The sequence below is a fragment of the Hirsutella rhossiliensis genome (genome assembly GCF_020360975.1).
Source record: "Hirsutella rhossiliensis strain HR02 chromosome Unknown scaffold00005, whole genome shotgun sequence".
NCBI lineage: Eukaryota > Fungi > Ascomycota > Sordariomycetes > Hypocreales > Ophiocordycipitaceae > Hirsutella > Hirsutella rhossiliensis.
Window position 1 is genome coordinate 4169626 of NW_025408671.1, and position 14150 is coordinate 4183775.

Consider the following 14150-nt stretch of genomic DNA (forward strand, 5'->3'; position numbering starts at 1 on the left):
CAGCTGGAAGAGGATGAGCATATAGCTACCCATTTGCACGAGTTTTCGCTCCACGCATTTCCCTGGCTCGACGAAAGCAAGTCCGAAAGCGAGTCAAGAATGTCGCTCTCATATTCAACCCCCAGCACCCGACAGGAAGTCACCTTCCCGGCTTCGGGCGAGACGGTTTTCATCCCTGAAGAGCAAAATGGTTGGTACAGCCTGCATGAAATCCTCGACGTTCTCCAGGATACGATGGCGGAGCTTCTTGTACTGCGAAATTTCAATGGCCCTGCAGGTGGCCATTTCTCCAGCTACAGCCCTGTTTACGGTAGGTTCGACTGGATTATGGATGAACTCAGGCAGCCGCTTGAGGGACTGGATCACGAAGCCTTCATGTCTACCTTGAACGAGTGCCGGATTACGGTTTCCCAGCTTCACGAGGCCATTTCGGCTCCTGACTATGACAAATTACTCGATGAGTTGCGAGGACAGCAGGAAAGGCTGATGTCGATCTTGAACAAGATCAAGAAAAGTTCCAGCTCAAAACAAGACGACATGAAACTTCGAGCTCCCTTGCCACGGTGGCTCGGAGTAGGCGACGCACGAGGTAGGTGGTATTCGCAAGCACAGCCCAGGTCTCTCTTCTCGTAGCATCACCATTATAGCCATTGCGTCTACGCATTCTTCATTCGCGACACGTATGATGAGTAAAAATATTGACTGATTCTCCTCTATAAGCAGACGGGTTGTCCACCGGAGCGACCCTCGACTCTGTGGCCGGTCGTCGTCTGCTCTGGACACTGCCAGCACAACGCAGCATGGTCCTGCTATACGTCTACACCACTCTGCCCCTCAATTCCATTGTCAGGGTTATCCACCCTCATCAGCCAGCCACAAATATCGGGTGAGTTGCGCGTAGATGCTCCTCTGGCCTACCCACTGGCCGCCCTGCCCGTCTTGCTCGACTCTAATGCTCGCCAACTGCTAGCATTGACAGTGCCAACAAGAAGCTCAAGGCCTTACTCTACAAAGAGCCACGATGGCTTCGTCCGCGCAACGAAAGGGACATGGGCCGGCGTGTTGCTCAGCTTTCCAACTCCCTGACGAGACTAAAGTTGGCGGAAATTGCCACTTCCGATGCCTCGTCTTTGCCATCCGACGGCACCTCGCGTTACTCGTTCAGCCCAGCTCGTGTCAAGGAGAAAGAAATCGAGAGCTCGGAGCCGGCTGATCGGCTTCCATTCGACGCTCCCGCGGCTTTCAGTCCTGAGCATGACCGCTTCGAAGGTCCACGCCTCCTTCCGAATGACGTTGACACATCAAGAGTCTCGCCTGGACTGGAGGTTGCCACTGACACATTTGCCGAGGAGATGGAAGACTCTGACGTATTCTCCTCGTTTCTCCGGCGCACTACCAGCCTTTCTGCCTCGAGTGGCACAGGCTCGTTTCGACATATACTCTCCGGTTATTCCGGTTCCTATATCCAAACAGTTGAGAGACTTGTCAAGGGGTTCGGTGCTCTGCGCAACAATCGGTCCGGTATGCAGGAGGAAGTGGAGGCACTATTAACCCGGCTTGACAACGACGATGCTCCCCGCGCGTTCGACAGCAAGCACTATCCTCTGCCGGGCGACTTTCTCTTTCTCGACCGGGATCTTTTCACCCCGCGGCAATTGTGTTTGGTTCCAACGGGTGACCATGACTCCAGGAGATGTTTGTGCTTCAACCAGTTCGACGATTATTCCTCGCCATGGGTTACTACCGAGGGAATAACTCCCACAGGTCGCCGACTCCTCGATGCCGGCGGACCTACCAATTTGGAAGTATTCAATAGCGATTCTGCTGGAAACACAGCACTGCACTTTCTTGCCGCTCGCGGTTCACTCACATTGCTGCTGCGCGTCGTTGAGAGTGGTAGATATGCTCCCATTCTCAATGCGAGAAACACAGGCGGCCAGACATTTTTGCACGTCCTCAACCAGGATGATATTCAAGGCCATCTTGTCTTTCAACTTCTCCGCGCAATCGTTGCCCAGGGTTTCGATATCTGTGCTCGAGATATCTACGGGCGAAGTTGCTTTCACATCCTACACATAGCAGAGCTACCCCTGGACCGCAGTGAAATCCGGAGGCTCATCGCACGCGACGCTTTTGGTGTCAGGCATACAATCCAGCATTGGCTGGTTGACATCGAAACCCAATCGGTGGACAGAAGTGGGACTTCATCCGAGGCAATGCTCAGCTTTGATCCTGCAATCATGGCAGAGGCCCAGTTGCTAGAACATATCAGGCTGGCTGTGGACGATCCATTTTTGGAATTTAAAAACGGGGGCAATGGTCTTCATTCCGTGGCCATGGCGACTTTGAGCCCCGGCAGCCTGGTTCGGAAATACGGTCTTGACCTGCCCGAGGAGGAATGGCCAGACCGGAGACGACGAATAGGGCAGCATGCCGGCTCTGGCGGTACAGACCTAAGGTTTCGCCACTCCCTTGCGCAAAGCCTCCTTGACGCGGGCCTCGACCCTAACCATTATGACCTGAACGGCAACACGCCGCTTATGCTGTTTGCTGCAAATCTACCCGAGGACGAAGATTATGAGACGGGCCCCAAAATCCTGGACAAGCTTGTCCAGCGTGGCGCGAAGGTTGACGCAAGAAATCGGTCGGGCGAGACAGCTCTGCATATTGCTGTCCGCTTCGGCCGAAAGTTGGCTGTCAGGGAGTTAGTAAAGCACGGGGCCAACGTATATGCCAAGGAAGCTGAGGGCAGAAGCGTGCTTGATGTGGCGGACATCAAGATGGTTAGCTCCGGGGGCAATCCGCGCGACTACGCACAATACGAGGCGTGCCGGGCGTGGCTAAGCAGCGACAAGGTGCTTGCTGTGCAAAATCCAACTATTATTGACGAATGGGGACGACGGTAAGTGGCTTGAGGTGGCTTGCACGGGCTTGGATGAGCAGTGCGGGAGAGTCCGAGACGAGAGCCTGGAGAGGGGCTTGGTGTGGACGGAGACGTGCCAAGAGCAGCAGGGGTGCATTGCGGGAGTCAGAAGCTGTCTGTTCTTTATTTGTAAAGGAGTAATGAGGACTGCTTGCGGGCCGAATGACTTGACGTAGTCGTCGTGACCTCACAATGGCCTTTCTTTACCTGGTTGACATTCTCTAGAAACCACTGCGTCTCCTTCAACAACCGGGCTTTTTAACGGTGTAGATTGAAAAGTAGGAAGGCTTGGCCCTCCCGTGACAAAGATGAAGTGACCACGGTCGGTTTTTGCTTCAGTCGTGGTGAAGTCGGCCATGCCTTGGTGCTGCAAGACCTCGCCAACATTCTCCTCTTCCTCCCCGCTGCCGTCCAGCGCGGCTCCGACGGTTGCTTCGGTCTGCTTCCACCTAGGCCGCAGAAGGCCCTTTTGGACTTTGGCGAACCGAACAGCCCAAATTCGATCCCCTTGGAACGCGGTCGACTTGATTCTCGAGTTGCTGCTCTTATCAGAGGCCCTCAATGTCGCGTTAGCAACGCCGGCAACGTCCCTACCAGCTGTCAGCGCATCTTTTGCACGACGCAGCTATTCCCGCGTCTTACAGACTCGGACCGGCGCCGAGTCCGGTGGAGCTCGAGACAGAACTGCAAATGGTTCCGCCGGCCCGAGCGATCATGAGTCCGGTCACGACGTACACGGCCCACCGATCCAGGAGGAGAGTCTTGTTCTGGTCCATGTGGTCCTTGACGCCCTCTTTCTCCAGCATTGCGTTGATGTATGCCTTTGAAGGCTGCACGATCTCCGTGTCCATTGCTTCGAACTTGGCCCAGTCCTTAATGGTTCTCTTGAACTCGGCCTTGACCCCAGCATACACGGTGGCGCCAACCGCGGCCGTCGCGAGGGGAGCTCCGGCTCCCACGGCTGCGTCGCCTTGGCGCTCGCTCAACGTATCCCATGTGAAGTCGCAGAAGTGGGTGGACGAGATGCGCATGTCGGGCGTGAAGAGAGGAAGCGGCCCCTGGGTCAGGATCGGGTAGAGGCATTTCGGACTGGGCACTGCGTCGCCGAGCCGCAGAGGTCCCTCGGCCTTGCCGCCAGCCTTGCTCGGAGTGGCATATTCCGGGGGGGTGTAGAAAGGTTGCTCAAGAACAAACCAGCATTTATTCATTTGGGGTAGATGTCGGATTGATGGTGTGTTTCGAAACGTCTGACGTCACCTGTGAGCCGGGAGGAATGAATAGTAGATCTCAAGGCTGTGCAAACGTGGGCTTAGCTTGATTGCCATCACGTGGAGACGAGCTTGAACGTGCAACCTGCATCAAAAGACGGCGGCTAAGCATCCCCTCATCTCACCTCGGAAAGCTTGGAAGGGTCTCAGCCGCACCTCGGCCGGACTCGACATGTCGGTTCAAACGAGAGACACCCATATAGACTTGCGCCCGTTCGCGATTGAATCCATCCAAAGAGTCATCAAGATGGCCAAAACCATACAATTCGGACACACCCAAGACGACAAAAAGGCGTCGCAGTTCTGCGGCACATGCGCCAGCACTTTATGGAGCATCAAATGCCATTTGCAAAAACCGCACCAAGCTCGAGATGAGAGCCAGAAGAAGGTCGAGGGTCTCCTGAACAACCTCGAGAGGCTCTGCAGCGTAGGTACATGTGTTATTAACTTATTCTCATCCTCCAACCCAGAGAACTCCCCGGGTCTATTGGTCTGTTACTGACCTTGATGCTTAGTGGCCTCGGTCCTTGCAAAGGAGCTGTTCCAGAATAAACACAAATCGCTGGCCAACCCTCAATGCTCTTCAGTATCCACTCCCCAGGGACAAGGCAACCGGATGTCTTCGAAACTTTGCCTCCGCAGACAATGGCGCCACTTTGGATAGTCAATTGGAGCTCGTCAAGAAATTCAGGAGATTCTCTGGAAAGAGCGTGAAAGAAGAGACGGCGCAGGCCTTGGCAGAACCACCCAGCGAATGCTCTTCGTCACCCCGGCATCTCAAAGGGCAACAAATGGGCTTCGAGATGGACGACGACATTCAGCATCTTCACAGCACCTTGCTCCGATATCAAAAATGCCGTCGGGAGGGCTCCCATAGGAGTATAATAACAAACATCCGACTGAATGGCTACAGAAGACTCGCTGCCAACGATGCCACCGCAGAATTTGGCGTCCTCTTTTTCGATCATCCCCACACAGGAGAATGTCATTGGCAGGAGGCCTGCATCCAGATATGTCCTCGGCAGCCTTCGACGGCATCCAGAATGTAGCGCCTTACGTCTATCCAAGACACGTTTGACGGATGCTCGCTAATGTTCCTGCAGACGCTTTTGGGACGACGAGCATGAGCAGCAGCCATCTTCACCATCCCAATGCCATGAAAACTACACGCCAATTTCCTATTCGAATTTCTGTCATTATATCAGTAGTAGAAGCCAAGCGCAACTTCTTCTCTCGGCTCAGAATGGCATGCTCATGCTCCGAAGGCATTGCGACATAAGCCGAAACTGGATATCGAATCAACGGGCAGTGCCCCTGGCAACCCTTCTCCGCGAACACGAGGCGAGATTCACGGAAAAGATGAAAGCTGTCCTGGCCATGCTGCTGGCAAGGGCAGCCTGGCAGTTCTATGACTCGGCGCTCATCGGCCAAGGCTTGACCAAGGAAAACGTCCATTTTCTCTTCGAAGAGCGCGACCGCATACACGGCGTCTTTATAAACGAGCCTATGCTGGTAACTCGGTTCAAGGACGACAGCACCAGTGAGATGGATCTTGGTTCCGAAGTTCAGGGCGAAGCCGTGCGTACAGCAGCCATTCACGATAGGCCAAAGCTTCTGGCTCTCGGCCTTTTGCTTCTGGAGCTCGAGACGGGGACGCCTATGGAAACATATCGGGAAGACCCGGACCTTCGCCCGGCCGGACCGTTGAATGTCAACACAGACCACAAGATTGCCAAAAAGCTCCTTGATCCGAAACATCCTGCCTACATTCTCCGCGAGATATCCCCTTTTTCCCCGTTCAGGAAAGTTCTTCCCATGTGTATCGAAGCGGGAGAGCTCACAAGAAGGCTTCACGAGAACCTCAGCGCTCAGAAAAAGACCAACCCATCACTCGATCCGTCTAAAGCCTTGATTTATAGCGAGATTGTGCTTCCGTTCGAGCAGTGGGTGACCAATTACGACGATCCTGACATGGTAAAGGTGCTTTACAAGATACAACGACCATCAGTACCGGGGATCATTGGGCCAACGCCACAGGTTCCGTCTCGCCCAGAGCCACATACAGTTATTAACCGCAACATTGTCCAAGACAACGAATACACGTAACTCACTTGACAGCGAGTACTTTACGATACAGCGCTAACTGGTTATAGAACACGCCGACTCTCGCAACGATGGTTCGAAAACTACGACCAGCTCAAAGAGGTTCTGCAACCACAAGACGGCGAGACTGGAGCCAAGTACCAACGTGTCAAGATTGCGGTATTAGACACGGGCATCGACCCGGGCGACTACTGGTTTTACCGCGATTCTAGAATCATCGACCAGTATAAAGACTTTGTGGATTCCGACCACAAAGGTGTCCCGAATGACGAAACCGGCCATGGCTCTGCTGCCGTGTCTCTCCTTGTGAAGACATGCCCCAACGCAGGTCTCTACTTGGCGAGGGTGCTCAAGACAAATAGCCCGACGCGTGCCGAGGTGGATAATGTGGTCAATGTATTCGCCGCAAACTCCAGAGCCACGCGTTATGCAGCAGATGATGGCTGACATGGGCCTTCCCAGGCGATTGACTGGGCCATCGGCCACAAAGTCGATATCATCACCATGGCCCTCGGCTTCAGGGAACACCAGCCTGACATCGCCGATGCGATCACAAAGGCGCGTGGGCAGCAAATACTCATTTTCTCGGTCGCGTCCAACGCCAGGAACATGGACCGAATCTATTTCCCCGCGAGGATTCACGACCAAGTCTTCGGAATCTTCTCCACCAACGGCGGCAACCGCGAGTCCAGGGATCTGAACCCGTCTCCCGACGACCGGCAGCACAGCTTCGCCATCTTCGGCGAGGGCGTCGAGCTTACCGAGAATGCACCTCTGGTGCGGGGAACTTCGTACTCGACGTCCATCGCGGCCGGCTTGGCGGCCATGCTGCTGGACTTTTCGCGGCAGGAGACGAGCCAAGTCGAAGCTTTCGATCTTTCACGACTGAGAGAGATGAAGGTCATGACAAGGGTGCTCCTGGAGATGGCGAGGGAAAGCAGTGATGGCAAGTACAAGTGCATCCGCCCGTGGGACGTCTTGAGGAGCCGGCTTGACCCTTGCCACGTGGCAATGACAGGCGTACAGCGGAAGAGTCAACGTGAGTGGATCCGAGGGACCATTGAAAGGTTGCTAGAGAATAGTTAGGGCGACTTTTATTTATGCTGCGGTTCTGTTGAATGGGAGAACTTATTCCACCCAGGGGACCATGTCTGATAGGGCCTACGGTAACTAGTCGCTTGGCTGATTGATCGAGTATTACTATTCGTACACCACAGTAAGTTACACACGCATACGTACCAAGTCAGCCCGCCCTGCCCATTTGTACCCGGGTTGCCTGCAGGGGAACAAGCACGTGACTTTCGTACTTTTTGATTCATACGAATACGGAGTACCAACGACTCCGCGCGTGCCCCGCTCCCCGCACGCCCCGCATGCCTACGCATAGCTCCCCTAGCACGGACCACGCAATTTCCTCCGACGGACCTTGGCGTCCTCTAGCTGCCTGTCAGCGGATGGGAGTAAGTGCAATCCTGGGCTTGGATGTTTGGCGTAAGACGAGCGTACGGCCTTCTCACACAGAGCGAAGCAAGCAAGCAGTGTCTGCTCATCACCGACCACAATCACTCAATTAGGAGTTCACGCTGTGACACGCTCCTCTGCCGCTGGAATGCTGCCACACACTCGACTCCTCCCCCGCGAGGGCTTCTGCGGCGACGTCGTCATCAGGGTCCTCGGCCTCACCGTATTCAACCCGGTCCTGCTGTTACCCTTGGCCCTCGTCGCGCGCTTCACCGACAAGGGACACGGCCTTTCCGACCTCCATCCTTGGGCTTCGACGACGCTGACGGTGCTCCTGTCCCTATCCCTTATTGTTCGCGCCGACGCCTGGCTGTCGGACAAGGCCCGGAACAACTGGATCGACGATGCGTACGATTGGTCCAAGGAGATAGTCTTGGTGACGGGGGGGGCCCAAGGCATTGGCGGGTCCATGGTCCGGTTTCTAGACGACAAGGGCATCATGGTCGTGGTGCTGGACCTACAGCCCATGTCCTTTACGACGTGTGAGTCCTAGCCTGCCATGTCTCGGTTTTGTCAACGAGGCTAGGTATGCTGACGTGCAACAGCGTCCCGGGTGCACCACTTTCACTGCGACATCAGGTCCCCGGAGAGGGTCAAGGCAGTGGCGGACGCGGTCAGGGCCAAGGTCGGCCATCCGACCGTCGTCATCAACAATGCCGGCGTGGTCCGAGGCAAAACTGTCTTGGATGCCGAGCCCACCGACGTGCGATTCACCTTTGACGTCAACACGCTGTCCCATTTCTGGGTCACCAAGGCCTTCCTCCCCAACATGACGGCGCGCAACCATGGCATGGTGGTGACCGTCTCGTCCATTGCCGCGTGGGCTGCTGCCCCCGGCATGGTGGACTACAGCGCATCCAAGGCCGCGGCCAAGGTGTTTAGCGAGGGCCTGGCAGCCGAGCTCTCGGCCATATACGGAGCGCCCAATGTCCGCACCGTCTCGGTTCATCCAGGCTATACCAAGACGGCCCTCTTCCAAGGTTTCAAGCAGAGGTCGAGGTTTCTGGTGCCCCCGCTGGAGCCGGATTCGGTTGCCGAGGCTGTGGTAAAGCAGGTGCTGACGGGACGGAGCGCCCAAGTCATTCTTCCTAGGTGCACGGCGGCTTTGCGCATCTTGCCCGAGTGGTTCGGCGTCCCGTTCCGGGCCCGGACGTTGAAGAGTGTTATGGCGGGCTTCAGAGGGAGACAAGTTGTTAATGACGTCGACGCTCCTTACGAGGGCAAGTATAACTCGAGGAAGGGGGCGAGAGGCGAGGAATAGGAGGGGTCAGCTTGAGCCTGAGATTGTGAGGGTGATATTGGCTTGCGGCGACATAATGGCGCGGCTTCGTGAAGTGAACGTTGGTGGTGGTAGTGATAAGGATGCTGCTAGGTACCGTGGAGAGGGCTCGATCGAAGCGCAATAACGGGCAAATGCGGAGCGACTCGGCGATCCCAACCACGACTCGACGTGTTGTAGATGACCGATGGGCTGATGATGACTGGCGAAGCGAACGGCCGTCTCTGGCACGAGGACAGCTGCAAGCGTGGTCCCATTTCAGCTGCCTGTGACTACGGCCCTGACAGCAGCAGCAGTCTTGTTTGTGTTGCAGGGTCCATCAGACCATGTCGAGAGCGGGGGAGCGGCAGCGTGGTCTGACGAAGTCGCGGAAGAACGGATGAGCGGGAGAGGCGAGTTGCGAATTGCGAGGCTTTACGGGCCGGTTCCGAAGAGCGCCGGGCTGAGGACGAGGAGCGAGGCCGGCATGGTTGGTGTATGTTGGTCACATGCAGCATCACGACTGCCGTTGCTGTACTGTGCTTTGTAGTCTGTTGCTGTTGTCATCGACGACCAACGGAGCAAGGATTGTTGCATCTGCATGGTCCGCGTCACCATGTTGCTGTCTTGACTTGGGAGCATCACGAGGTGCTTGTGCGTTGATCGAGTGACTGCATTGGCAGCATGTACTTCGTACCGCAAAGCAGGGCACCTTGGCGCACTGTCCGATGCCGATGAGGCTCTGCGTGCAGACACTGTGCAGGCAAATGTTGGCACACGGTGCAGATACCAGGGAATGGGTGCTCTCCCGCCCAAGTCGGTCCCGACCCGGCTTGACTGGAGCGTCCGCGTCGCAAGCCCTAAAGCCAGCGCGTGAGGCGACGGGGAGGGCGAAACTACCCCAAACGGCGCTCTCGGCCTTTTTTCTTTTTCTTTTTGCGGGCTCGAATCTTCAAGATGAAGACTGCCAGAAAGTGGCACCACTCATCGAAGGCTGCAGCCAATCAGACGGGCTCGGTCAGTCAAAGAGCCCCCTGGTTACAAGGAGAAGGAGAGATGCGTGTCAGCGAAATCAGCCCATTCTGGCCTCACGATCACCGCAGCACGCAATCAGGTCATGCCACTTTCCACCGTCTTTTCCTCTCGCTCTGTTGCTTGTCGGAGGACCCTCCCTCCGCCATTCCCATCCCCCATTGCCCTCCCTTGTCTTTCTTGTTTTTCTCTGCTGCAGAGAGTCACCAACAAGTATCCGTACGTAGACGCATTCTACAGCTCCCGCTCATTCGGTGTCGTCCAAATACATATGTGTAGTAGGTACCTAGGTACCTAGGTACCTACCTAGCCTACCAGGTACTTACCTTACCTACCTTGTAATAGCTAGCTCTAAGCCAAGCAAGGTACCTGCATGCCCGCCCTGTTGCCGCCCAGCACCATGTTCCTCACATGCTGTGCTCGCAACTCTATCAGAGATAAGGTCGCGCCGCGCATGAGAAAAGGCTTCTGCGGAGGGACCACGTAGGATATATCCATTCACAGAACGTATCGAGCAGTTGTTTTTCATCTTGTGATTCCGGCCCAGCGAAAATGTGCGTACAAAGATACTGAAGATATAAGGGGAGGCACATGCGTCCAGCTAATCCGGTCATCGATAAAGGCCATTTCACGACTGGCTGTTACGTCTCTCCACACCCGCTTCGGGCCTTGGAGCTGTGCTTCGCACTACTACCTAGTACCTAGAGACAGGCAGGTACAGCATGTACAGAAACCACTAGGTAGGTAGGTAGGTAGCCTCGCAGTGCATCTGCATCGTGTGAGGCTCGTGTGTACATGTATGTCGTTATGACCTTCGGGGGTACGCTCTAGTACCTGGGACAGGTCTGGGCTACTGGATTCCCTGCGAATGCGAGGCCCTATACAGCGTACCTCAGGTATCAGCTCGTACCTTACTTAGAAGAGACCATGGCACGTACGTCACCTATAATGGCTCTCCGTCTCATCGTACCTTCCTCAAACTGCTCCGTACTTGCCTGATGGATTAGTTAGGCCGCCCAAAAAAAAAGACTGCCATCGTCACCTTTTCCCATTTCCTCTCCTCACTGTACTCTTAGTCTCATATTGTCCCACCTCAAAAAGAAGACGGCACCTCCAGCTCGCCAATCGTCCGCTCCTCTGAAACTTCCACTTTTCCGAGGCACAGCTTCTCACCCGACCTTCCCTTTGGCGCTTCCGGGGCCCGGCGGGCAGAGCACCCTAGACATACATACACCATAGGTTCGGGCAATCGTACATACAGCCGGTCAGTCAGTCACCAGGTCTGCCCTGTTCGGGGCTCACCGAGAGAGCACGGCCAAGGCACAGCCGGAAATCCCAATCGTGTCCTGAATCACGTCTTCGCCATCTCCCGTGCTTCAACCCGTCATTACTGTCTGTCGCTTCTCCGACTTTTCACGCCTTCTAATCTCTCTGCTGTGCTGCTTCGACATCTCCAGCTCGGGCCCGTCACCTACTCGATACGCACACGGCGTCGCCAGGCCGCTCATACGCCCATCCAGGGCACCCACTGACCACGTCTCATCACCCCCTCCGCTGAGGCTCTTCAGCTCAGCTCGCGACTCGCTCCACAGTCCGCAGCCTCGTCAGGCGCCCCCTCCTTCTTCTCATCTCGTGCTCTCCGAACCTCTCTTCTCCGCGCCTCCTCCCACCGCTGCCGCCGACATGGCGCCTGGCATACTCGACGGCAGCTCTGCGCTCGACACCCCCTTGGTCGACGTCGAGCACCAACTCGCACCCGTCGACGAGGACCAGGAAATGGACGCCGTCGCCGACCTCACCATGCTGCGCAGCTTCCCCGAGCCTCCCGCGGAATGCCAGGTCTGCATCGTCGGTGCCGGTCCCGCAGGCCTCATGCTGGCCGCCACTCTTACCAGGTGCGGCATCCACGTCGAGGTCATTGATGACAGGGCCGACCATACACCCGTGGGAAGGTAGGTCTCACCGCTACTCCCTCATCTCGCTCCCGGCGACGTTACTTGACCCCCAGTCTTTCTCGACTGGCGCTGACTACCCATGCGTGCGCTCGCAGGGCAGATGGCCTCCAGCCGAAGACCATCGAGACGTTCAGACAGCTGCGCCTGGCCGACACCCTGCTTCAGCGTGGCGTCTGCGTCTTCGACATTTCCTTCTGGCGCAGCACCGCCGAGGAACCGCTTCATCGGCTGGGTCGTGAAGTCCACTACCCCCCTATCATCGACGTCCTGGACCCTTACATCCTTCTGGTCCACCAGGGCATCGTCGAGAGCCTCTTCATCGACGACATGAAGAAGCGAGGCAAAGACGTCCGTCGAAACACGGCCTTCGACTCCTACGACCATGTTGCAGGCAAGTCCGGCCAGCTACAGGTCAACTGTCGAATCAACGTCACCCACGACAAGCGAACAATCCTGACCCGATACCTGGTGGGCTGTGAGTAGTTCCTCCGCCCTCTCCCTCTGCCGGGCTGACTCGCCCTGTTTTAGGCGATGGAGCGCACTCCAAGGTTCGAAAGAGCATCCCCGACGTCGAGGCCGTGGGCATGTCCCAGGCCGCCATCTGGGGCGTGCTGGACGGCGAGCTCATTACCAATTTCCCCGACATTTGGTCCAAGACTCTGGTGTATTCCGAGGAGCATGGGTCCATTCTCATCATTCCGCGCGAGAGAAATATGACTCGCTTCTATATCGAGCTCAAGGCTTGCGCGTCGACGGACCGGCGCCAGCTCGGCCAGAACTTTGTCATGCAACAGGCAAGAAAGATCATGGCGCCCTTCAGCGTCGACTGGAGGTACATAGAATGGTTCGGGCGCTACCAGGTCGGCCAGCGCGTGGCGAGCCGCTTCGCGGATGCCAAAACCCGCGTCTTCCTCTCCGGCGACGCCAGCCACACCCACTCCCCCAAGGCGGCGCAGGGCATGAACACGTCTATGCACGACTCGTGGAACCTCTCGTGGAAGCTCAATCTCGCCGTGCGCGGTCTGGCCAAGCCGGAGCTGCTGGAGAGCTACGAGAAGGAACGGCGCAAGATCGCCCTGGATCTCGTCAACTTCGACTACGAGCACGCCAACCAGATTGCCGGCGGCGACGCGGTGGCTCTGGCCAAGAACTTCAAAGCAAACGTTCGCTTCATCTCGGGCATCGGGGCCGAGTACGGCAATAGCTCCATCAATCGGGCGGGCTCGTCGGACGGTCCCCCACTCGTCGGCGATGCCCGGCCGGGATGTTTGCTCCCGCCCGCCAAGGTTACGCGCTACATCGACTCCAACCCGGTCGACGTGCAGCTCGACATCCCCATGCTCGGCCAGTTCCGCATCTTCTTGCTCATGTGGGACGTGCAGCAAGCGGCGCCCTTCTTGACAACCTTTTGCCGCGCCATTGCCGACACCAGCTCCTTTGTCAGCCAGATCTCGGCTGCCGCGAGTGCATCCTACGCCACGCAGCCCCGACTGGGGTCCCCCGAAGACGTCTACATCCGCCCCGAGCGGTACACGGCCGTCAGCCATCTGTTCACATTTGCACTGATCAGTAGGTGCCCCCTTCCCAAGAGTCACGTGGACGAGAAAGCGCGAGAGAGGAAAGTGCTGCTGACAAGAGGACCAGCAACCATGGCCAAGGCGGAAATTGAAATATCCGACCTTCCAGCCATGCTCCAGGACAGCCGTTGGACGCTGTACCTCGACGACATACCCGAGAAGGACACGAGGGGTCAGCTCTGCACCGACAAGTGGCTCGGCAGCCTCGAACCGGGCGAAGTAGCCATTGTCAACGTACGCCCGGATGGCTACGTAGGTTCCGTGGACCGATGGGACTCGAGCGTCGACGATGCCGGAGTGGAAGCCGCGCGTTGGGTGGACGACTACTATGGGGGCTTTATGCAGATTCCGAAGCCAACGACGTGATACCACTGAGCCCGACGAACGATCCTTGCCTAGAATCCCCTCCCCCCTTTCTTCGGGCATCGCGAGACGTCCATTTCACCAATGAAAGCTCGTGGATCAAAGTTCCCATATTTTTGTTATTGATTTTATCTGTCTTGGTCATTGCGT

General features: G+C 56.5%; 4 protein-coding genes across 4 annotated transcripts; 3 read left to right on the forward strand and 1 right to left on the reverse strand.

Moving 5' to 3' along the window:
• Positions 1–800: 800 nt before the first annotated feature.
• On the forward strand, positions 801–2906 carry HRG_05946 (ankyrin repeats (many copies) domain-containing protein; the record flags this gene model as incomplete). The annotated part of the gene is made up of 2 exons (XM_044864417.1): positions 801–886; positions 971–2906. 2 exons carry the CDS (start codon positions 801–803, stop codon positions 2904–2906), a joined length of 2022 nt encoding a protein of 673 aa, XP_044720949.1.
• Positions 2907–3126: 220 nt separating this feature from the next.
• On the reverse strand, positions 3127–4131 carry HRG_05947 (uncharacterized protein; the record flags this gene model as incomplete). The annotated part of the gene is made up of 3 exons (XM_044864418.1): positions 3127–3144; positions 3228–3513; positions 3566–4131. The coding sequence occupies 3 exons, from the start codon at positions 4129–4131 to the stop codon at positions 3127–3129; spliced, it is 870 nt and encodes a 289-aa protein (XP_044720950.1).
• Positions 4132–4438: 307 nt separating this feature from the next.
• HRG_05948 (short chain dehydrogenase domain-containing protein) lies at positions 4439–9076 on the forward strand (the record flags this gene model as incomplete). Its single annotated transcript, XM_044864419.1, has 7 exons — positions 4439–4618; positions 4779–5236; positions 5295–6293; positions 6345–6690; positions 6757–7333; positions 7869–8297; positions 8361–9076. The coding sequence occupies 7 exons, from the start codon at positions 4439–4441 to the stop codon at positions 9074–9076; spliced, it is 3705 nt and encodes a 1234-aa protein (XP_044720951.1).
• Positions 9077–11788: 2712 nt separating this feature from the next.
• HRG_05949 (FAD binding domain-containing protein) lies at positions 11789–14003 on the forward strand (the record flags this gene model as incomplete). The annotated part of the gene is made up of 4 exons (XM_044864420.1): positions 11789–12057; positions 12156–12535; positions 12589–13629; positions 13705–14003. The coding sequence occupies 4 exons, from the start codon at positions 11789–11791 to the stop codon at positions 14001–14003; spliced, it is 1989 nt and encodes a 662-aa protein (XP_044720952.1).
• Between the last annotated feature and the right edge of the window lie 147 nt (positions 14004–14150).